Consider the following 19434-nt stretch of genomic DNA (forward strand, 5'->3'; position numbering starts at 1 on the left):
TCTCATTCTCTCTCTCTCCCTCTCAAATAGATAAATAAAATCTTTAAAAAAAAAAAAAAAGAAAATATTGGGTGAATGAATGTATGACTTTGATATAATGTGCCTTTAAAATGACCTTTTCCCTGTATTTGGTCGCTCCTTACTACCTTGTCTGCCTCGCACATTCCTGTACCTCGGGGGTAGGGCAGGTCGTGGCAGGTAGCGGGGGTGGAGTCAGTAAGTAGTTGTTGAATGAATGAATGGATGAGATGACAACACTTCCAAAAATCTTTTTTTTTTTTTTTAAAGATTTTATCCATTTTTTGACAGAGAGAGACAGCGAGAGAGGGAACACAAGCAGGGGGAGTGGGAGAGGGAGAAGCAGGCTTCCCGCGAAGCAGGGAGCCCGATGCGGGGCTCGATCCCAGGACCCTGGGACCATGACCCCAGCTGAAGGCAGACGCTTAATGACTCAGCCACCCAGGCGCCCCAACACTTCCAAAAATCTTAAAGTCTAGAGTGGAGAGAATCTCTACTGTCACAGAATAAGCAACGTACTGGGAAACCTCTGGAGAAACGGAGATCAGGAAGGGCAAGTCTCAGCCTGTAAGCCAAGGATTGTTGCGGCGAGATTTAGCATTGCCAAGTCCGGGGTCCTGTGGGCCCTGCGCGGAATCCAAAAGAAAAATCGCACATGATAACAAGTTGTAACAGGTATCCAACAGATTACCAGCATTCAGTAAATGCTCGATAATTCTTTTTTTTTTTTTAAAGATTTTATTTATTTATTTCACAGAGAGAGAGACAGCAAGAGAGGGAACACAAGCAGGGGGAGTGGGGGAGGGAGAAGCAGGCCCCCCGCGAGCAGGGAGGCCGACGGGGGGGCTCGATTCCAGGACCCTGGGATCATGACCTGAGCCGAAGGCGGACGCTTAACGACTGAGCCACCCAGGCGCCCCTGTTCGCTAATTCTTGTCATAAATTCCTGAAGGAATCAGATTGAGGGTAGCATTCTGACCGTCCCCCGGTCAGGTGTTGTGCTCATGAACTACATTTCCCAGCATGCGCCAGAACTACGGCGCCCGGGTGGTTCGAGGGAGGACTACAACTCCCGGCATGCCGCGCCGTGGCGCCCGCACTACGCGCCCCAGCGGCTCCGGCGAGGGCCTATCAGGGGCGGGCGGGCGCGGCGGGCGCCGCAGCCCGTTTGACGGAAGGAGCGGCGGCGGCGACGGAGGATGGAGGCGGTGGTGTTCGTCTTCTCTCTCCTCGACTGTTGCGCGCTCATCTTCCTCTCGGTGTACTTCGTATCCTTGCCTGTGGCGGGCGGAGGCCGGCCGGGCCCGGCGCCCGGGGGACGGGGCTGAGGCAGGGCCGGGCAGGTGCGCGGGGGCGAGGGCGGCGCGGCCGGGACCGGGACCGGGGCGGCGAGCGGGGCGGGAGGACGGCCCAGCCGGGAAGGCCCGTCGGGAAGCCCGCCACTCCCGCCGCCCCCGCCCCTGCGCACCGGCCCCGCCCGGAGCGGCCGGGCGGCGGGGCCTCCCCGGGCGGGGCCGCGGGGGACACTGAGGTCCCGGGCAAGCGGACGCGACGTGCCGCCTCTGGTCGCTGTGGGCGACAGCCGCCGCCGCCCTTGTGGCGCCGGGGCCTTGGCGGCCGGGCCCTGCCTGGGACTTGGGCGTCGTGCGGGGCCTGCCGGGGCCCGCGGCCGAAGCAGCCCTCCGCGGGGGACCGTGCGTGGGACCGTGCCGGAGCAGCGCCCGCACAGGAGACTGGCTCCTGTGCTCGTCCGCAGACTGGTGTACAGGCCAGCACGTGAGGTTTGGACCCGCACCCTGCCCTCAGGGAGCAACCAGTCTTCGTCGTCGCCCAGTGCATCCTCCAGTTCAAGTCATTAACATGTTAGGAAACAAACATGCGGAATTGCATTTTCTTTCCTTGGAAGTCCCTCGTAGTGCTTTCTGATGGAAGTAAACTTCCTGTTTGCCAGAGCGTCCTGGCTTTGGGGTGTTGGTAGCGTGTGCTTTCAGCGTGCCCTCATGGTATGGTGGACGGGCAGCCCGTTGGAGAGGAAAGGGACAGAATTTGCAGTCAGGACCCTTTCCTTAGGTAGATGTTTGCTGTGCACAGTGCTTCACCTCTCTCCGCCTGGGGTTTCTTATCTTTACCGCGGGACCTGTTCACTCCCCAGCTCTGGGTGTGTACAGCGAGAACACGCGTTCCGCGCCCCGCAGCACCGCGTCTGCCTCCCCGGCCCCAGTTAGCTGCACTTTTTACTTGAATTCTAATGAGAACCTTGAGTTGGTTTTGTGTTCTTTTAAGATTTTATTTCTAAGTAATCTCTGTACCCAAGCTGGGCCTGGAATTCACAACCCCAAGATCAAGACTCACATGCTGTACCCACCGAGTCAGCCAGTCGAGGGAGAACCTTGAGTTTTCTTAGGTTTGGTGAACTGACTGAAACGGCAGAATCACGGGCCTAAGTTTTGACGACCTATGTCCCTCTTGCGACCTAAGGAACTGGGACTTCCAGAGAAATGAAGCATGGATTTCTGTATTTGCAGTTTGGCAAGCTCGGCTTGATAGTTTAAAATAGGCATGGCTTATACCAATTTATGTGCATGGAAAAATGTTAGGTGGAATATTTGACTTAGACATTCAGGTACATTTAGGGTGTGTTTTGATGAGATTCAGTATATTGTATTACTGTATTTTTGGATAGTTGCACTAGCTTAATATTAGAGGCGAGAGGTAGAAAACGGTCAGAGTAGAAGTTCTGTAGGGATAGAAGTTTTCCTGGACTTTGAACCATGAAGAAAACCACGGAAGGAAAGGGGTGGATATTCAGAATCCTGGCAAGAGCAGAGGTGCAGATTCGGGTGTGTTTATGGCATTTCTGGATGACCGGGTTAAAGAATGGACCATCCGGAGGACATGGTTGATTTTGGTGGTAGTAGAAGGTCAGGTAGGAAAGGCTGGATTCGAGCAGATTTTGAAGGGTTTGGGTGTTAAGGCGGGGAGGGCTTTCACTTTTATCCTCTAGGCAGTAGGGAGCCCCTGAACATTTTTGAAGTAAGCAAATGGAGTATTAGGAAGATGAATCTGCAGAGTGGGTTGGAAATGGGAAAGACTGGAAGGTAAACCGCTGGGGAGTGGGCCCCTGTGAGTTTGAAACAGCTCTGAGTGTGGGCGGGTGAAAGGAGGGATTCATGGGTGGAGTGAGGAGGAAGGCTGGGTGTAGGATAAAAAACAGATGACAGAAATAACTTGTCGCGGTTTGAGCTTGGGCAAATGGTGCTTGTGTCATCGACAGAAAGAAAACACATTTGGAGGCGGATGATTTGTGGAAAATGAGATGAGTTTGACTTTGTGTTGAGATGTTGGGGGGAATATCCATATGGAAATGTTTAGAATTTACGTGAACTTATTTATTTATTTTTACTTGTTTCATTGGACATTTTCAAGCATAAAAGTAGAGAGCATAGTGAAATAAACCCCGTTTCTGTCACCAACAGTGACTTTCAGCATTTTGCTTTCTCCTTTCCTGGGTGGGGAGGGGATGTTGGAGCGTTTCACAGCAAATCTCAGGCCTTGTATCGTTCAGTTGAGGACTTTTCCTTCTGTATCACATATCCTCGTGAGTTTACATTTGGTACTGAAAACCATTTTTTTGCTTAATTCTAGTATAAAGTGTGTTTAATGTGGAAGGTTTCGGAAATAGAGAAAAGTATTAGGAAAACAGATCACCTGGAAGGAGACATAACCAGTACGGACATAGGACCATCCTGTATTGATGGTTTTTTTTTTTTAAGATTTTATTTATTTATTTGAAAGAGACACAGCGAGAGAGGGAACACAAGCAGGGGGAGTGGGAGAGGGAGAAGCAGGCTCTTCGCGGAGCAGGGAGCCCGATGCGGGGCTCGATCCCAGGACCCTGGGATCATGACCTGAGCCGAAGGCAGATGCTTAACAACTGAGCCACCCAGGCGCCCTTATATTGATAGTTTTGTATCTTTTTTTTCACAGCTTGAGTCTTCAAAGACAGTTTATGGATCTTTCATAAATAAATACTTTTCCTATTATTGGGAATTCAGGTTTTTCACATTTAAATTGTTTTATTTTCCGTTTCTTAACAGTCACTGATTTTTGAGGAACTCCGATTGAATGGTCTCGTATGGGTCACTTTAGAATTGAGCATAATAAGATTATTTTGAAAATAGTTTGTTGAAGGAGTATAACTCAGAAAATTGAGTTGTCTAATGAGTGAACTTTACGGAAATAAAAGTTTTTCAAGTCAAATCTAATTCTGCGCTGCAATTGGGTTTCTGTCTGAAACTTAAAGACAAAAATAGTTGTTCTCAAAGAAGTTTTACAATTCCTTATCTTGGTCCTCAGATCATTACATTGTCTGATTTAGAATGTGATTACATTAATGCTAGATCATGTTGCTCAAAATTAAACAAGGTAAGACATTTCTTTACTCATTTCTGGTGCTGAAGGTGGTTCTCCATTTTCTGCATTAGAGATTATTTATAGATAACCAATGTATGTGTATGTGATTTTGAAGTTCATGTTGCTGCTTATTCATTGGAATGTTTGTAGAGCTACTGTGTTTTTGCAGTATTTTAGATCGCGAACCAAACTAGAGGACCTCACTGGAAATTTTGTTTCTTTACTGTGCTTCTTCCTTGTCCCTGTGCCCATCAGTACTTATGAGGGAAAGGCTCATTATTGAGGGTAATTGTATTTGTCCTCTGTGTCTAAACCCATCCTCCCTGCTAGTGACAAAAAAGCTCAGGCTGTTTTTTGTTGCATAAAAGACGACCTTCTTTTCGTGGCTTGCTGAAAAATGGAATTAATGAGTTGATTTGTTTCAAGGCCATTTTACCTTTGGTTTATAGTCAGAACTTTACGTTGGCAAGAATATGCTGAGTTGCAGGGTTTGTCTGGATGGGGGGAAACCAATTAGTCCTGATCCATTTTATGGGCTGAGCAGACAGAAGAGCTTTCTGGATAAAAGTTCATATAACAATTCCCTAAATACTGAGAGGTGCTTTTGGCTTGACCTAAAAATTATTCCCATGTGTCTTTTCACCTCTTCATCTGCTTAACGTTTCTCTGGCCCACGAGGGGAAAAAGTCACATGTGGAAAACTAAAATTACTAATAAACGATATTCCTCCTCTTCTTGTTTTCTTTATTTTGAATTTTCCGGAGCATGGTTTAATACAGTGATTGATTTAAATAAAATATTTTGTAGTTATCTGCTGTACTTTAACACTTTAAAAAAAATTGAGATGTAATTAATATTGGTTTCAGTCCTCATCGTCTTCAGAAGAATGATTAGATATATATTTTACCAGCTGGGTTGTATTTCTTTTTATATTTCTTACTCAATATTTTAGAGGGTATTTTAGGGGGCGTTTAATTGGGTTTTTGTTTATAAAAATAAAAATTGGAAATGCAAAGATAAGATTACCTGGATTCTTCTACTGAGAAATTACCCCTTCAATTTGAAGTTAAGTCACTTTCTTTAATGTTAACTTTTACTTTTGTGACGGTAATATTTGCACACAACCATAGTCAAAGGTACTACAAAGCTCACCCTGAAAAACAGCAGTCCCTGCCTCACCCCTTTGAATCCAATCTGTCATACTTTTTAGTGGCAGCTGATTTCCACACTTGAGCTGTTAATTTGTTTCTGATATTTACATCCATATTTCTCTTTTATATGCTTGTACTGCTATTTCTTGATTTATCAGTTTTAAGTATCATCTCTTGACTTCTGAGTCAATATGATAGTTTTTAGGTACCACTTTCCCCTAAGCATCACCTCTCCTGTTTTCCTTTTTGAGTTAAATTGATACTCAAAGTTTACATTGTTAAAATGTACTGTTACAATAACATACTAAATCTTTTTTGGTACTGAGCCTCATAGTAGACAGTGATCATATTTTTCTTTCTTTTGTGTTTTTCTGGATAGCTTTCTCTTTCCCAATGTTAATAATTGCTACATTTTAAAAATTTCCTTAGTTTTCACTTACCCGTTATGAAGTCTTTTCAGATACATCTTTAAAGCTTTACCGTACTATTTTCTATGTGGGTCAAACATTAATCTATCGGGGAGCTCTTTTTCCAGGTGACCTTTCTCCTCAAGACCACTGTCCTTGCTGTGGTCTGGACTGGCCGCTTACAGGCCTGCCCCACAGCCCGCATCCTGGGACCCCTGGTCTGGGCCCTCCTTGGAAGTCATGTCTTCTTTTCTGTTGGCCCACTGCTCCATTTTGCTGGAGTAGCTTCTTGAGATTCGGTACATGGGGACTAAATTCGGATGCCTTGCATGTTTGAAAATGTCTTGTCCTTATCCAGGAGTGATAGTTTCTCTGAGCATAGCATTCTAGGTTAGCAAAGATTCTCTTTCAGAGTTTGAAAGACATTGGTCAGTAGTCTTCTGACTTCCAGTGTCGTTCACGTCGGGCAGTATGATGCCGTTTTTATTTCTTCTTTCTCTTTTATGTGATCCCCCCGCCTGTCGTTTTTTGTTTTTTGTTTTTTTTCCCTTGTCCTCTCCAGAAGTTGTAGAAGCTTTTTTTATCCTTGGTGTTTGGGAATTTTGCAGGGCTTTACCTTTGTGTGCCTTTGCTGAGGCCTTTTTCAGTGCACTGTTTCGGCCACCTTTTTTTTTTTTCCCGTTTCAGCCATCTTATGGCTCTTTCAGCCTGGGAGATCTGTTCTTTCTTTGATAATGTGCTCCCCCTTCCCCCCCCTTCTCTTTCAACAACTTTCACACACTGGATAATTGATCTGCTGGATTATCTGCCTGGTCCTTTCAAAAATTTTTATCCCTCTGTTTTTTTCCTACCTTTTTGTTTCAAGATTCCCTCTGCTCTCTCTTCTGATTTCCTAGTGTGTGTACCATTTAAGTCAAGTTTTCGTTTCTAAGAGCTTGTTGTCTTGGCTCAAGTTTGAGTTTTTTAGCTCTTTGAAAATTTTGATTATAGTAATTTTGAAATTTCCTTCTGCTTCCTCCATTATTTCTGTTCCCTCCAAGCTCCTTTCCCTGTGCGTTCTTTCCTCTCATATTGGAGGCTTCCCTCAATTTCTGGTTCATGGCTGTCTGTCCATATGTAAGGGTAAAGCCCTAAGATACTCACGGGAAGCCCCGTGGGCACTCCAGTCTGTTGGCCGAAGTCTACCTGGACTTTTGTCGGGGTGCCCCAAGGGCAGTTGTTTTGTCTGTGTTCTCTCTTGTGCCATCCAGTTACTCCACAGGAGAACTTTCCAGGCTCCTGCTGGGGGCTGTAAACCTAGTGCTGGTATTTAGAGAGCAATTAGGGGAAGAACACATTGCTAATAAGCAGTGAAGAGAATGAAAACATAGAGCTTGGTTGGAAAGTAAGTAAAGCAAGCATCATCATGTTAAGTATCGCTTCCTAAAACTTTTGCTTCCAGTTTGTCTGTGGAAAACACGGTAAGAAATACAGTTTGGGAGCTACTGCGTGTGGGCGGAGGGCCCGGGGAGAGGAACAGGAACCGGGCTGCCCCGTCCAGAGCGCTCGCTCGGCCTGTGGCTTCGGTGGGCTGTCCATCTAATTCTGTACAGCAGGGATCGTCATCTCCATCTTATAGGGAAGAAAATCATAGCTCAGTGAGGGTAGGTGACCTTTCCTAAGATTGCTAAGCTGATCAGTAGGATAGAGCAGGAATTCCACCCCAGGTTTGACTCTGCAGCTTGCACTGGTCAGCACCATGCGCAATTGGTTACACTTTATTTTTTTATTTTTTAAATTGACTTTTTTTTTTTTTAAAGATTTTATTTATTTATTTGAGACAGAGAATGAAAGAGAGCACAAGAGGGGGGAGGGTCACAGGGAGAAGCAGACTACCTGCTGAGCAGGGAGCCCGATGCGGGGCTCCATCCCGGGACTCCAGGATCATGACCTGAGCCGAAGGCAGTCGCTTAACCAACTGAGCCACCCAGGTGCCCCAAAATTGGCTTTTTTTTTAAAGATTTTATTTATTTATTTGACAGAGACATAGCGAGAGAGGTAACACAAGCAGGGGGAGTGGGGAGGGAGAAGCAGGCTTCCCGGCCGAGCAGGAAGCCCGAGGCAGGATCATGACCGCAGCCAGCCGAGGGCAGCCGCTTAACGACTGAGCCACCTAGGCGCCCCAATTGGTTACACTTTAAAAAAATTTAAATTTAAATTTAAATTTAAAAAAAATCTGTATTACATATTGAAAAGTTCCAGTTGATTGCAAATTAGGTTTAAGGCCTAGCAAATCCCTTCTTCTTTGTTTCCAAAAACACTCTCTAAAATCTAAGTGCAGAGAGCCCTGGGGCCAGTGTGTTTGGGTTTATACTGTATTGTTCTACCACTAAGTAGCTGACTGGGCAAGTTACTTAACCTCTGAGTTTTTCTCATTTCTGCAAGTGGGGATTACCAGTTTGTGTCTGCATAAATATATTAACTTCCTTTTAAAGAAAAATCTCTATTCATAGGGGAGGAAGATTATTGGTGAGTGGAGGACTTAATAGCCCTTGGTGCATGAGAACTAGAATATTGCACAGTTAACAAAGGGAGCACACAGAAGGGCAGTGGGTGCTCGAAAGTCAGTAGGCTGGCATCCTGCTTCATTACCATATTTGTTCAACTTTAAAAAAAAATTTATTTATTTGACAGAGAGAGAGCACAAGTAGGCAGAGAGGCAGGCTCTCCACCGAGCAGGGAGCCCGACGTGGGGCTCCATCCCAGGACCCTGGGATCATGACCTGAGCCGAAGGTGGACGCTTAACCGACTGAGCCACCCAGGCGCCCCATATTTGTTCAACTTTGAGCTGTTAATGTGAGCTGTTAAGTACCTTTTGTGTGCATGCGTGTGTGTGAAATGATTTCCCTGCAGGATTCTGGAGATTGGAAAATGTTGAAGATTGATATTCTGACTTCCAAGGCATTATATATTGGGATATAAACCACCCCAAATTAGAGTAAGAGGCTTTAGCACAGACACTGGACTAGAAAGTAAATGATGCTCCATTTTCACCCCGGTTGTCATTCATGCCTTCTTCGTGAATGAATCTGAACCTTTGCTTAGGATAAAACATAATTGAAATTTAAGGACATTATTTTTAAGCTGTGCCTTGATGTATTTGCATGGGGTAAGCGGTTCCTGCAGTATGGAGATCTGGGTCATCTGAGTCTAAAAATAATCTTGAAACATGAGCTTGTAATTTCTCTGTGTATTCACTGATTTAGCTTCAAATAACATGCACATTCAGGAAGAGCGCAGCAGGGAGGTATAATACTATGTTCTTCCCTTGCAGTGGGTAATTCCAGAATTGATTGGCCATACCATTGTCACTGTATTAATGCTCGTTTCATTGCACTGGTTCATCTTCCTTCTCAACTTGCCTGTTGCCACTTGGAATATATATCGGTGAGTATAGTTTGTTTACGGCTTTGTGTTGCGGCAATTTAAAGAAAAATTTAAAAAAATGTAATAGCTTTTTCTTCTGCAATAAAATACGTGCCAGTCAAGAAACACATGACCGCAGAATGCAACATTATATCAGCATATGTTTTTGTTTACTTTGGTATACTGGACAAGTAGCAATTTGCATGGGCCACTCTTGTGATAAAAACACAAATTTACATGCGTAAATTTAAAAAATATGGAATGTTTAGTTGTGATGTCTAGGGACTTACGTGTTTTACATTAAGAATGATCAAAAGTCTGGGTGCCTGGGTGGCTCAGCTGGTTAAGCGACTGCCTTCGGCTCATGAGCGGTCATGATCCTGTAGTCCCGGGATCGAGTCCCGCATTGGGCTCCCTGCTCAGCGGGGAGTCTGCTTCTCCCTCTGACCCTCTTCCCTCGTGCTCTCTATCTCTCATTCTCTCTCTCTCAAATAAATAAAAAATCTTAAAAAAAAAAAAAAGGATGATCAAAAGTCTGAGAATATAAGATTCTTGTTCCTTATATCTGCAGGTTTTTAATTAGAGTATATTTGGAACGCTCCAGAGAGAATTTCATTTTAAAGTCTGCAGACTGGATAACGTCAGAATTCTAATTTAACGAATTTAGGAAGCTTTTCAAACATAGCTTGGTGTAAACACTAACTGGATATAATAGTATGGTTGGGCACTTGTACAGTATGTATTTTCTTGTGAAGAACTGTGGGATAATCTTGACAAACTTGAGGTTCTTTTTAGTTGTTCTAAATTTTTAGGTTTGTTTTTTGTTTTTTTTTTTTTAAACTTTTATCTAGTTTTACGGTAAAATCAGCTGATCTTTACATGGGATTTTTAATTTTTATTTATTTTTTAAATGTGATTTTAATTTTTTTATTTTATTTTTTTAAAAGATTTTATTTATTTATTTGACAGAGAGAGACACAGCAAGAGAGGGAACACAGCAGGGGGAGTGGGAGAGGGAGAAGCAGGCCTCCCACCGAGCAGGGAGCCCGATGCGGGGCTCGATCCCAGGACCCCGGGATCATGATCTGAGCCGAAGGCAGATGCTTGACGACTGAGGCGCCCCTAAATGTGATTTTTTAATTTTTATTTTTTAAAGTTTATTTATTAACTTTTTACAGTTTATTTATTTTGTTTAGTAATCTCTGCACCCAACGTGGGGCTTGAACTCAACGACCCCAAGATCAGGAGTCAGGTGCTTTTTGGACTGAGCTAGCCCGGTGCCCCATACGTGTGATTTTTTTAAAAGTGCAGTTAGAAAAAGAAGGACAAAAGAAAATAATAAAGGAGGGGTGGGAAGGGGATAGGGAGCACGTGGTAGTGGAAGCCCTGAGGATGAGGAAGTGACTGGATTTGGGGAAATGAATTTATTTATTTTTTAAAATTTTTTTATAGAGGGAATGAATTTAAAAAAATAGGGGCGCCTATCAAGCCCCGCATCGGGCTCCCTGCTCCGTGGGAAGCCTGCTTCTCCCTCTCCCACTCCCCCTGCTTGTGCTCCCTCTCTCGCTGTGTCTCTCTCTGTCAAATAAATAAAATCTTTAAAAAAAACTAAAAAAATAAAAAGGTTAAAAAAATCAACAGATGGATCCTGCCCCTCTTTTCAGATGTCTGCACTTTATGCTTTTGGGGATGCAGACATCTGAAGTGGACAAAGAGGCAAAACACAGAATAACAAAATACTCTGGGTCAGTGAGAGGTGGGCTGCAGGGCCTGATGAGCAATGGGGAACCCGGGCTGGGAGGGGGTCAGATGGCTGCGCACGGGCCTCTCAGGAGAGCGGGTGTGAGCGGAGCTGTGCAGGGCTGGTGAGGGATTCTCCGGCGTGCCAGACACGGGGAGGGGGAGGGCTGGAAGGGAAACCAGGAGGCAGACACGCAAGGCATATTTAAGCACTAATCGGGTGGCAGCCACCTAGATGTAGGGGTAGGAATAGACAAAGCTGGTCATGTTGGATAGGATGGGTCACAGAGAATCTCGGCCCAAGGAGTTGATCTATAAATACAAGTACTGGTAGCATAGAGTTCACCCATTTAAAGTATTTTTTTTTTAAAGATTTATTTGAGAGAGAGAGAATGAGAGAGATAGCATGAGAGGGAGGAGGGTCAGAGGGAGAAGCAGACTCCCCGCTGAGCAGGGAGCCTGATGCGGGACTCCATCCCGGGACTCCAGCATCAGGACCTGAGCCGAAGGCAGTCGCTTAACCAACGGAGCCACCCAGGCGCCCCATTTAAAGTATTCTTTTCGCTATGTTTTTGGTGTAGAGATTTTTTTAAAGATTTATTTATTTATTTGACAGAGACACAGCGAGAGAGGGAACACAAGCAGGGGGAGTGGGAGAGGGAGAAGCAGGCTTCCCGCTGAGCAGGGAGCCCGATGCGGGACTCGATCCCAGGACCCTGGGACCATGACCTGAGCCGAAGGCAGTCGCTTAACTGAGCCACCCAGGCGCCCCTTGGTGTAGAGATTTAAGCAGCCATCACCACAGTCTATTTTAGAACAGGTTTATCACCCCAAAGGGAAGCTCTCTATGTGTTAGCAGTCACTCCTTCCTGCCCTCCCCTCCCGGCCCTTGGCGGCGACCAGAGTATGCTCTGTCTCCTAAGACCCATTCTGCACAGACACGTCGTAGAGGAGAGTTCAGTACGTGCTCTTCTGTGACGGGCTTCTCTCACTCGCTGTAATGTTTCCAAGGTTTCCATGGGTGGCAGGTGTCTGTTCTTCACTCCCTTGTATCGCTGAATAATATTCCACTGTACAGATAGACTACATTTTGTGTGTCCATTTGCACTTGATGGGCATTTGAGTTGTTTCTATTTTTGGCCTATTATGAATAATTCTCCTGAACATTCATGTGCACGTTTTTGTGTGGACATACGTTTTCATTTTTCCTAGGAGTGGAATTGCTGCGTCATATGGTAACTTTATATTTAACCTGTCGACGAACTGCCTGGTGCAGCTGCACCATTTTACCTTCCCTTTGGCTGTTATGAGGGTTCCACTGTTTCCACATCCTTGCTAACCTGTTGTGTGTCTTTCTTTCTTACATTTGTTTTTATTTAAGTCCTCTCCACATCCAGCGAGGGGCTCGAACTCTTGACCCCGAGATCGAGAGTTGCGTGCCCTTCCAATGGAGCCAGCCAGGCGCCCCTGGGTCTTTTTAGTTTATTTTTATTTTTATTTATTTTTTTATAAAGATATTTATTTGAGAGAGAGAGAATGAGAGAGAGAGAAAGCACATGAGAGGGGGGAGGGTCGGAGGGAGAAGCAGACTCCCTGCTGAGCAGGGAGTCCGATGTGGGACTCGATCCCGGGACTCCAGGATCATGACCTGAGCCCAAGGCAGTCGCTTAACCGACTGAGCCACCCAGGCGCCCGCGTCTTTTTAGTTTAGCCATCCTGCTGGGTGTGGTGTTTCACTGTGGTTTTGATTTACATTTCCCTAATGACTAAGGGAATTGAGGACCTTTTCATGTGCTTAGTAGCCCATTCATGTAGTCTTTGCTCTGTATGTTTTTGATTAACTAAATTGATGAAGTAAAGTGTCTTTGGGAAGATTTTTCTGGAAGCCTCGTGTAGTATCGATTGGATGGTGGGGAAAAGCCAGGAGGTGTAGGGAAGCCTGTTCAGAGTCTGGGGTGAGGCCGTGGAGCTGCACAGGGGTGGGGATGCAGGAATGCGGAGGAGACCACCGCCGCGCGGCGCTGGGAGGGAGGGGGCCTGTGAAGGGTGGGGCGGAGAGCCCGCCAGGACCACCAGGAAGAGAGACCGTGCTGCGAGGTCACCTGGATGGCCGAGGAGGACAATACTGTCATCAGAGACGGAGCTGAGGTGTTGTCTGCACCCTCCACTCAGCTCTAGATGGGCTGCAGGATTTGGGGGAGAGTTTCAGATTTGTGGGCCGCAGGGGCACTTGCGCTTCACAGAAGTCATTGCTGAGAAACCGTGCGTGTGGCAGGAAGGGGTCGGGGGCGGCGCAAGGTCAGGACACGTCATCGTCGTACTAGTGGTGGGGGCAGTCGGGGTGTTGCCACCCGTACAGTTACACTGCTGGGCCCTCCCGGAGTGACCTGGTGTCCTCACTCGTAAAGGGAGTCCTTCGGGGAAAGAAGACTGTGACATACGGAGTGACGTGAAATAAATATGAAAGCCTAAAAGACTCCACCATATGTTGAACACGGCCTCTTCGGGGTTTTTAAAAAACAACTGGACTCATCTGAGTGTGTGGGAACCCTGGGTGGGATTGGTTCGGGGTTGGAAGGAGGTGCATGCTGGCCGAGCCTTTCTCTTCTGCCTTTGCTTGTCCCGCTGCGGCCAGGCCTCCACCACTATGAAAAGTAGATTTCCGGCTCGTCAGAGTATTATTATTTAATAATATCTTGAACTTGGCCCGTTTTTGTAAAAGTTACATAGAGCTAGACACTACATGTTGACTCAACTATCTGCTGTCTTAACTGAAGAGGAGTTTTGTTTTTACCGTGGTGGTACTTACTGTAAGTCATTTCCATCCTGTCTTCTTTAAATTGTGCTTAGGCTGGGTGCCATTTACGAACCGTGCAGACTGAGGCGTATTATCTCCAGATCAGCAGGAGCACCACAGAGAAGGGCTCTCATCTGGACATAGATGTGTCTAATCTCTTTTCATAGAATTTTTCTTTTCTGTCTTCTGTGAAATGGGAATAATTATGTTTGACACTGCTCCTTATAAAGATGTTGCATGAAGGGGCGCCTGGCCTGGGTGGCTCAGTCGGTTGAGTGTCCGACTCTTGGTTTTGGCTCAGGTCATGATCCCGGGGTCCTGGGATCGAGCCCCGCGTCGGGCTCCCTGCTCAGTGGAGAGCCTGCTTCTCCCTCTCCCACTCCCCCTGCTTGCTTATGCTCTCTCCCTCTTTCAAGTGAATGAATAAATCTTTTTTAATAAAGATGTTGCATTAATCATCTTAGAACTTTCTAAATGAAGTTTCTAAGAACTTGATAAAATTGTTTTGGTTTGGAGCCCCCTTTACTTGTGTCCGGTGGAAAATGGCTGTAGGAATGACCAGTTTAGGAGTTTCCTACAGGTGGGTAAAAGGGTCTTGATGCATCAAATATCCTTCTCTAGATTGTCACTGTTTTGTTTCAGAGGGTGGAAAATTACAGCACAAATTAACAAGTGTTGTGTCTTTCAAAGGAAAAGCACGTGGCGCCCTGTCCATATCTGGTCGGAATTTAAGGCTGCTATGATTGGTTCACTTTTTTTTTTTTTAAAGATTTTATTTATTTATTTGACAGAGACACAGCGAGAGAGGGAATAAAGCAGGGGGAGTCAGAGAGGGAGAAGCAGGCTCCCCGAAGAGCAGGGAGCCCGACACGGGGCTCGATCCCAGGACCCCGGGATCATGACCTGAGCCAAAACCAAGAGTCGGACACTCAACCAACTGAGCCACCCAGGCACCCCAGGGGGTTAAATTTCTTAATTAAATTAGAGTTGGCAAGAATATGATCAATAAAAATAACTAGTGAAGAGGGTGCATTTCATGCCACACATTTAAAGTGTTCAGTGCTTTTTTTTTTCAGATTTTATGTACTCATTTGGCAGAGAGCGACACAGCGAGAGAGGGAATATAAGCAAGGGGAGTGGGAGAGGGAGAAGCAGGCTTCCCGCTGAGCAGGGCTCGATCCCAGGACCCTGGGATCATGACCTGAGCCACCCAGGCGCCCCTATGATTGGTTCACTTTTGAAGGTTGGCTGTTATTGGGTACTTACTTTTGAGTATTTTTACTGACGATTTGGTTGTCCCTTTAACGTGTGCTCCCCAGGTTCATTATGGTGCCGAGTGGGAACATGGGGGTGTTTGACCCCACAGAGATACACAACCGGGGGCAGCTGAAGTCGCACATGAAGGAGGCCATGGTCAAGCTCGGCTTCCACCTGCTCTGTTTCTTCATGTATCTCTACAGGTGAGTTTACAGCGTCGCGGCACTTCCCCATTGGTGATGCCTGCTTTCGGCAGGTGAGACCACTGGCCTGTGCGACTTCGTGTGGGCGACCCAGAGCTTCGGGGGTCCTGCGGGGTGCCGGCGGCTGTGTGCATTTTGTATAAAAGTGCGATCGAATCCCTGTGCTGTGACCTGCACTGGAGCAACTCTGTGGCCTTCGCTCCTCCTTAGCCCCGACGCTGGCCCCGTGCTTTCTCTTCCTTCCCCGGTGTCCAGGCCTCACTGCCGGTCATGAGTGGTGCTGGCCGCACTCCCAGGGACCGGCCTGCCGCGGGTCTCCTGGGGGTCAGGCGCGGACAGCTAAGAGTTGGCCCGGTCTTTGTCGGCCGTGAGGATCTGAGGGTGGCGCTGCCTCACCCGCGGGCCAGGTGGCCCATTCGGGTAGAACCGTGTCAGCCTCCTGGTCTTGGCACACGGAGATGAGCGCCACCAGCGAGGCCTGGCCCTCAGACGTGGGAAGCCTCGTGCGTCCCGTGTTAAATTATCTTTAGAGATAAACATGCCACCTTCTTTACCTGTCAGAGACTGATGAACAGAGCAAGGAAGAGAGACAAGATTGTGTGCCTATGATTTCGGATTTCGTTAAAAGTTTAGGAGGCCAGAAGTCAGGGTTAACCTTTGCATGCAAGCTTAACTAGATCATGCCTATTCTTTTCCCCAGGTAAAATTAAATTTTTCACACAGGCATGAGGACTCTAGGGAAGAACTTGTGTTGAACTAAACTGCTGTCATTCAGAGGGTTCCAGTAATTAGAAACTGCATAGAGATAGCGGTTCTAAAAAATTGCTGTTTGTCTGAAACAGTTTTGAAGTCAGAGCCATTTTAGCCTCTGCCTGATAAAGCAGGCTTCCTAAAATCCTTCTCCTGGGCTTATTCCAGCCACAAACAGATTGGATTGAAATTAGGTTAGATTCTTTTCATTATTAATCATATTTGCTTTTTCTGTATTTTATTAATTTTTTTTAAAGTAATCTTTGTGCCCAATATGGGGCTTGAATTCCTGGCCCCGAGATCAAGAGTCCCACGCTCCACCAGCCAGGACCCCTGTCCTGGTTTTTAAAATAAGAAAAGGAGGGACGCTGGGCATAGAGTTACTTAAATAAAAAAAAAAAATCTCTCTTTCTCTCTATAGATATATTGATATCTAGATAATAGATAGATATCTATGTTAACTAACTTGAGTTTAAATATTAGTTAAATAATTTAAAAAGTGGGATAGAAGAATCCCACGGGTATCATTTTCTGGTTCTCGAACTATACGTCACTCCTTATGTGTTTTAATTTTTAATCCTTAATGGTGAAAAATAAAGAGCAGAGAAATATAATATATATATATATATATATTTTAGATTTATTTGACAGGGGCACAGCAAGAGAGGGAACACAAGCAGGGGGAGTGGGAGAGGGAGAAGCAGGCTTCCTGTGGAGCAGGGAGACCGATGCGGGGCTCGATCCCAGGACCCTGGGACCATGACCTGAGCCGAAGGCAGATGTTTAACGACTGAGCCACCCAGGCGCCCCAAAGAAATGTAATATTAAGATATGATGACATACCGTCTTCTGGCTTTTTTTGACTTTTTAAAAGTGAAACCATGTGAAGGTATCTGGGCCGCCAGAGAGGTTCCCTCATAGTTGCTTCTGGAGAGGCCACGGGCAGGGCTGGGAGCCGTGTCGCTTGCGGCTGTCTTGTGTGGCTGCTCTTGGTCACAGCGGAGCCCGGGGGCGGGGGGATGCAGGATTGTGGGGGGAGGAGGAGGCGTAGACACCAAGTCCTGGGATTTGAAATCACACAGGAGGCTCCGGGGTTGGCCGGGGCACGGTGCGGGAGGCGGGCGGAGGGCCCGGGTGGCCGCTGGGGGCAGGTCGAGGGGGGACCCCGCACAACTGAGTGGAAGGCAGGCAGCCTTCGTAGCAGGTTTGGGAGACGCCGCGTCCCTCTTTCTTGCCTCGCCTCCTGAGCTTGTCACGTCCGCCACCCTGCTGTGTCCTTGCCCCTGGGCGCACCCACTGCTCGCAGCCCGGATGAGGGAGCGGTCTGGTCTCAGAGGACGTGCCTCACGCTGTCTCCAGCTGGGGGCTGCTGCCGTGTCTGGTGGCTTTATTCCCAGCCGTCCGGCCCCTCACCAGGCCTCTCCAGCTTCGTGTTGCCTGCTGCGTGGCTGACGCTCAGGGTTTGTCCCATGGAATTGGAGGGGAGAATGCCCATCTTTAGAGAGTGCTGGACTCGGTGCCATTGGTGTTGGGTTGGGTGCCAGCCTGGTGCCATCTGGGCTCCACTGCTTACTGTGTGACCAGGGCTAGTTTGTTAACCTCTGTGCCTCAGTTTCTTCATCTGGAAATGGGATAGTAACTAGTACCTCCCTCACTGGGTTGTGATCCGCACTAAATGAGATAATGCACGTAAAGCACTTGGGTTTATGCTGACCTAGAGTTAACTCGCAAAAATCTTTTTTTTTTCCTTTAGATTTCTTATTTATTTGACAGAAAGACAGCGAGAGCGGGAACACAAGCAGGGGGAGTGGGAGAGGGAGAAGCAGGCTTCCCGTGGAGCAGGGAGCCCGATGCGGGGCTGGATCCCAGGGCCCTGGGATCACGACCTTAGCCGAAGGCAGACACCCAACGACTGAGCCACCCAGGTGCCCTGCAAAAATCTTTCAGGAGTATTAGCTACTGCCGTTAATCCGCGCCGTGTGCGGCGTTCACTAATGTGAAATTTGGACAACTAAGGACACCATTAGTGGTGTGTAAGGGGTTTCTGTGTATTCTGGTCCTCTGCTCTTAGCACAGCCAGGCTGACTTCAGTACAGGGCCATGATGATGGTCCTGTTGCCGTGTAGGTCGCGGTGGTTTGGGCGGAGTGTCCACCGAGTGACTGCCACGTGCCCGACGGGTCAGGCTGCGTGGATGGTGCCTGGGGTTCTGCACAGAGTCTGGCGCGAAAGCGGGGGCCGCTAAGCTCAGTGCTTGGGGCCTGCAGTGGGCCCATCCCGAGGCCCAGGCACGCCCTCCCAGCCGCTGTGAGGTCCGGGCAGGGGCACCCCGGGTGGACAGGGAGCAGGGATCTGGGCCTCGGGACGGCAGGTGCAAGGTCTGGCTAGGGAATTAACGTTCTGTTTTTTGTTTTCTGGACATGGCTTCTTCTGAACTCTAGCCCAACGTTGGTTTTAGGTTATACTTCCATCCCCACCCCAGTTATTTATTTTGTTTCGTGAAAAAAATCAGGGGATTTGAGAGGCCCCAAGTAAGTAGTCCTTCTTGTAAAAACTGTAGCAGTGATTGTCTTTTGCTTAAATGAATGTTCCTTGCTGAGCCTCAGCGACACAAGCCGGGACAGAGCAGACTTGTCGGCACATTGCTCAGGGGCCGCTGGTAACGCTCGTCTCTTCTCTCCGCAGTATGATTTTAGCTTTGATAAACGACTGAAGCCGGAGGAGCCGCGGCCCGAGTCCGCCCACACCGCAGCGCGCAGCCCGGGAGCCTGAGACGGCTGAGCCCATCCTTAGAACCGGGACCATAGCAGTATATTTTTTCCTCTTTGAACAAAAAAAAAAAATATTTTTGCTGTATTTTTACCATATAAAGTATTTAAAAAACACAAATTGAGTTTTTGTAGATTTCTGGTTCTCAACTTTAGCCCGAACCCCGATACGTGTTTCTCGTCACCTGCGTGTTGAAGATTATTACTGGTACGTAGCAGCGGGAGCACCATGCCGGCCTTGCGAGCCAAGACACAAAGGACACAGATCAGAGGGAAAGCTTACCAGAAGCTCTGCCGAGGAGGCAGAGTGTTAGAGCAAGCAGTGCTGTTAACCCGGGCAGAGGAAGAGAGAAATGACCCCTCTTTGGCAGCTTCATATATTTAATTCGGTGTCAAGATTTATGGGACTGTCAGCTAAAAGTCTTTTCACAAGAATGTTAAGAGAAAATGGCATTTCGAAAAATACATCTTTGCAGAATCTGTGAAACCCTATAAGCCATTTGCCCAGGTACAATGTAATTCCTG

The 19434-nt window shown here is 47.1% G+C and overlaps 1 protein-coding gene across 2 annotated transcripts; it reads left to right on the forward strand.

The window, feature by feature from the left end:
• The first annotated feature begins 1144 nt into the window (after positions 1–1144).
• On the forward strand, positions 1145–19030 carry CNIH4 (cornichon family member 4). Of its 2 annotated transcripts, XM_025877933.2 has the most exons (5): positions 1145–1286; positions 4375–4443; positions 9304–9416; positions 15252–15392; positions 18827–19030. In XM_025877933.2, the coding sequence occupies exons 1-5, from the start codon at positions 1218–1220 to the stop codon at positions 18852–18854; spliced, it is 420 nt and encodes a 139-aa protein (XP_025733718.1). In that variant the 5' UTR covers positions 1145–1217; the 3' UTR covers positions 18855–19030. The 2 variants fall into 2 exon arrangements, with proteins under 2 accessions (XP_025733718.1, XP_025733719.1); XM_025877934.2 differs by lacking the exon at positions 4375–4443 and having other exon boundaries at positions 1237–1361.
• The last annotated feature ends 404 nt before the right edge of the window (positions 19031–19434 follow it).

The sequence above is a fragment of the Callorhinus ursinus genome, unplaced genomic scaffold (genome assembly GCF_003265705.2).
Source record: "Callorhinus ursinus isolate GAN/ISIS: 27379988/994484 unplaced genomic scaffold, GSC_fseal_2.0 scaffold13, whole genome shotgun sequence".
Taxonomy (NCBI): Eukaryota; Metazoa; Chordata; class Mammalia; order Carnivora; family Otariidae; genus Callorhinus; species Callorhinus ursinus.

What these genes read in the sequence shown, in the direction of transcription:
- CNIH4 (XM_025877933.2), top strand. Translation starts at nt 1,218, where the DNA reads ATGGAGGCGGTGGTGTTCGTCTTCTCTCTCCTCGACTGTTGCGCGCTC. An exon ending in GTTGCTCAAAATTAAACAAG is followed by an intron (nt 4,444 to 9,303) that starts GTAAGACATTTC and finishes CTTCCCTTGCAG; the next exon opens with TGGGTAATTCCAGAATTGAT. An exon ending in TTCTTCATGTATCTCTACAG is followed by an intron (nt 15,393 to 18,826) that starts GTGAGTTTACAG and finishes TTCTCTCCGCAG; the next exon opens with TATGATTTTAGCTTTGATAA.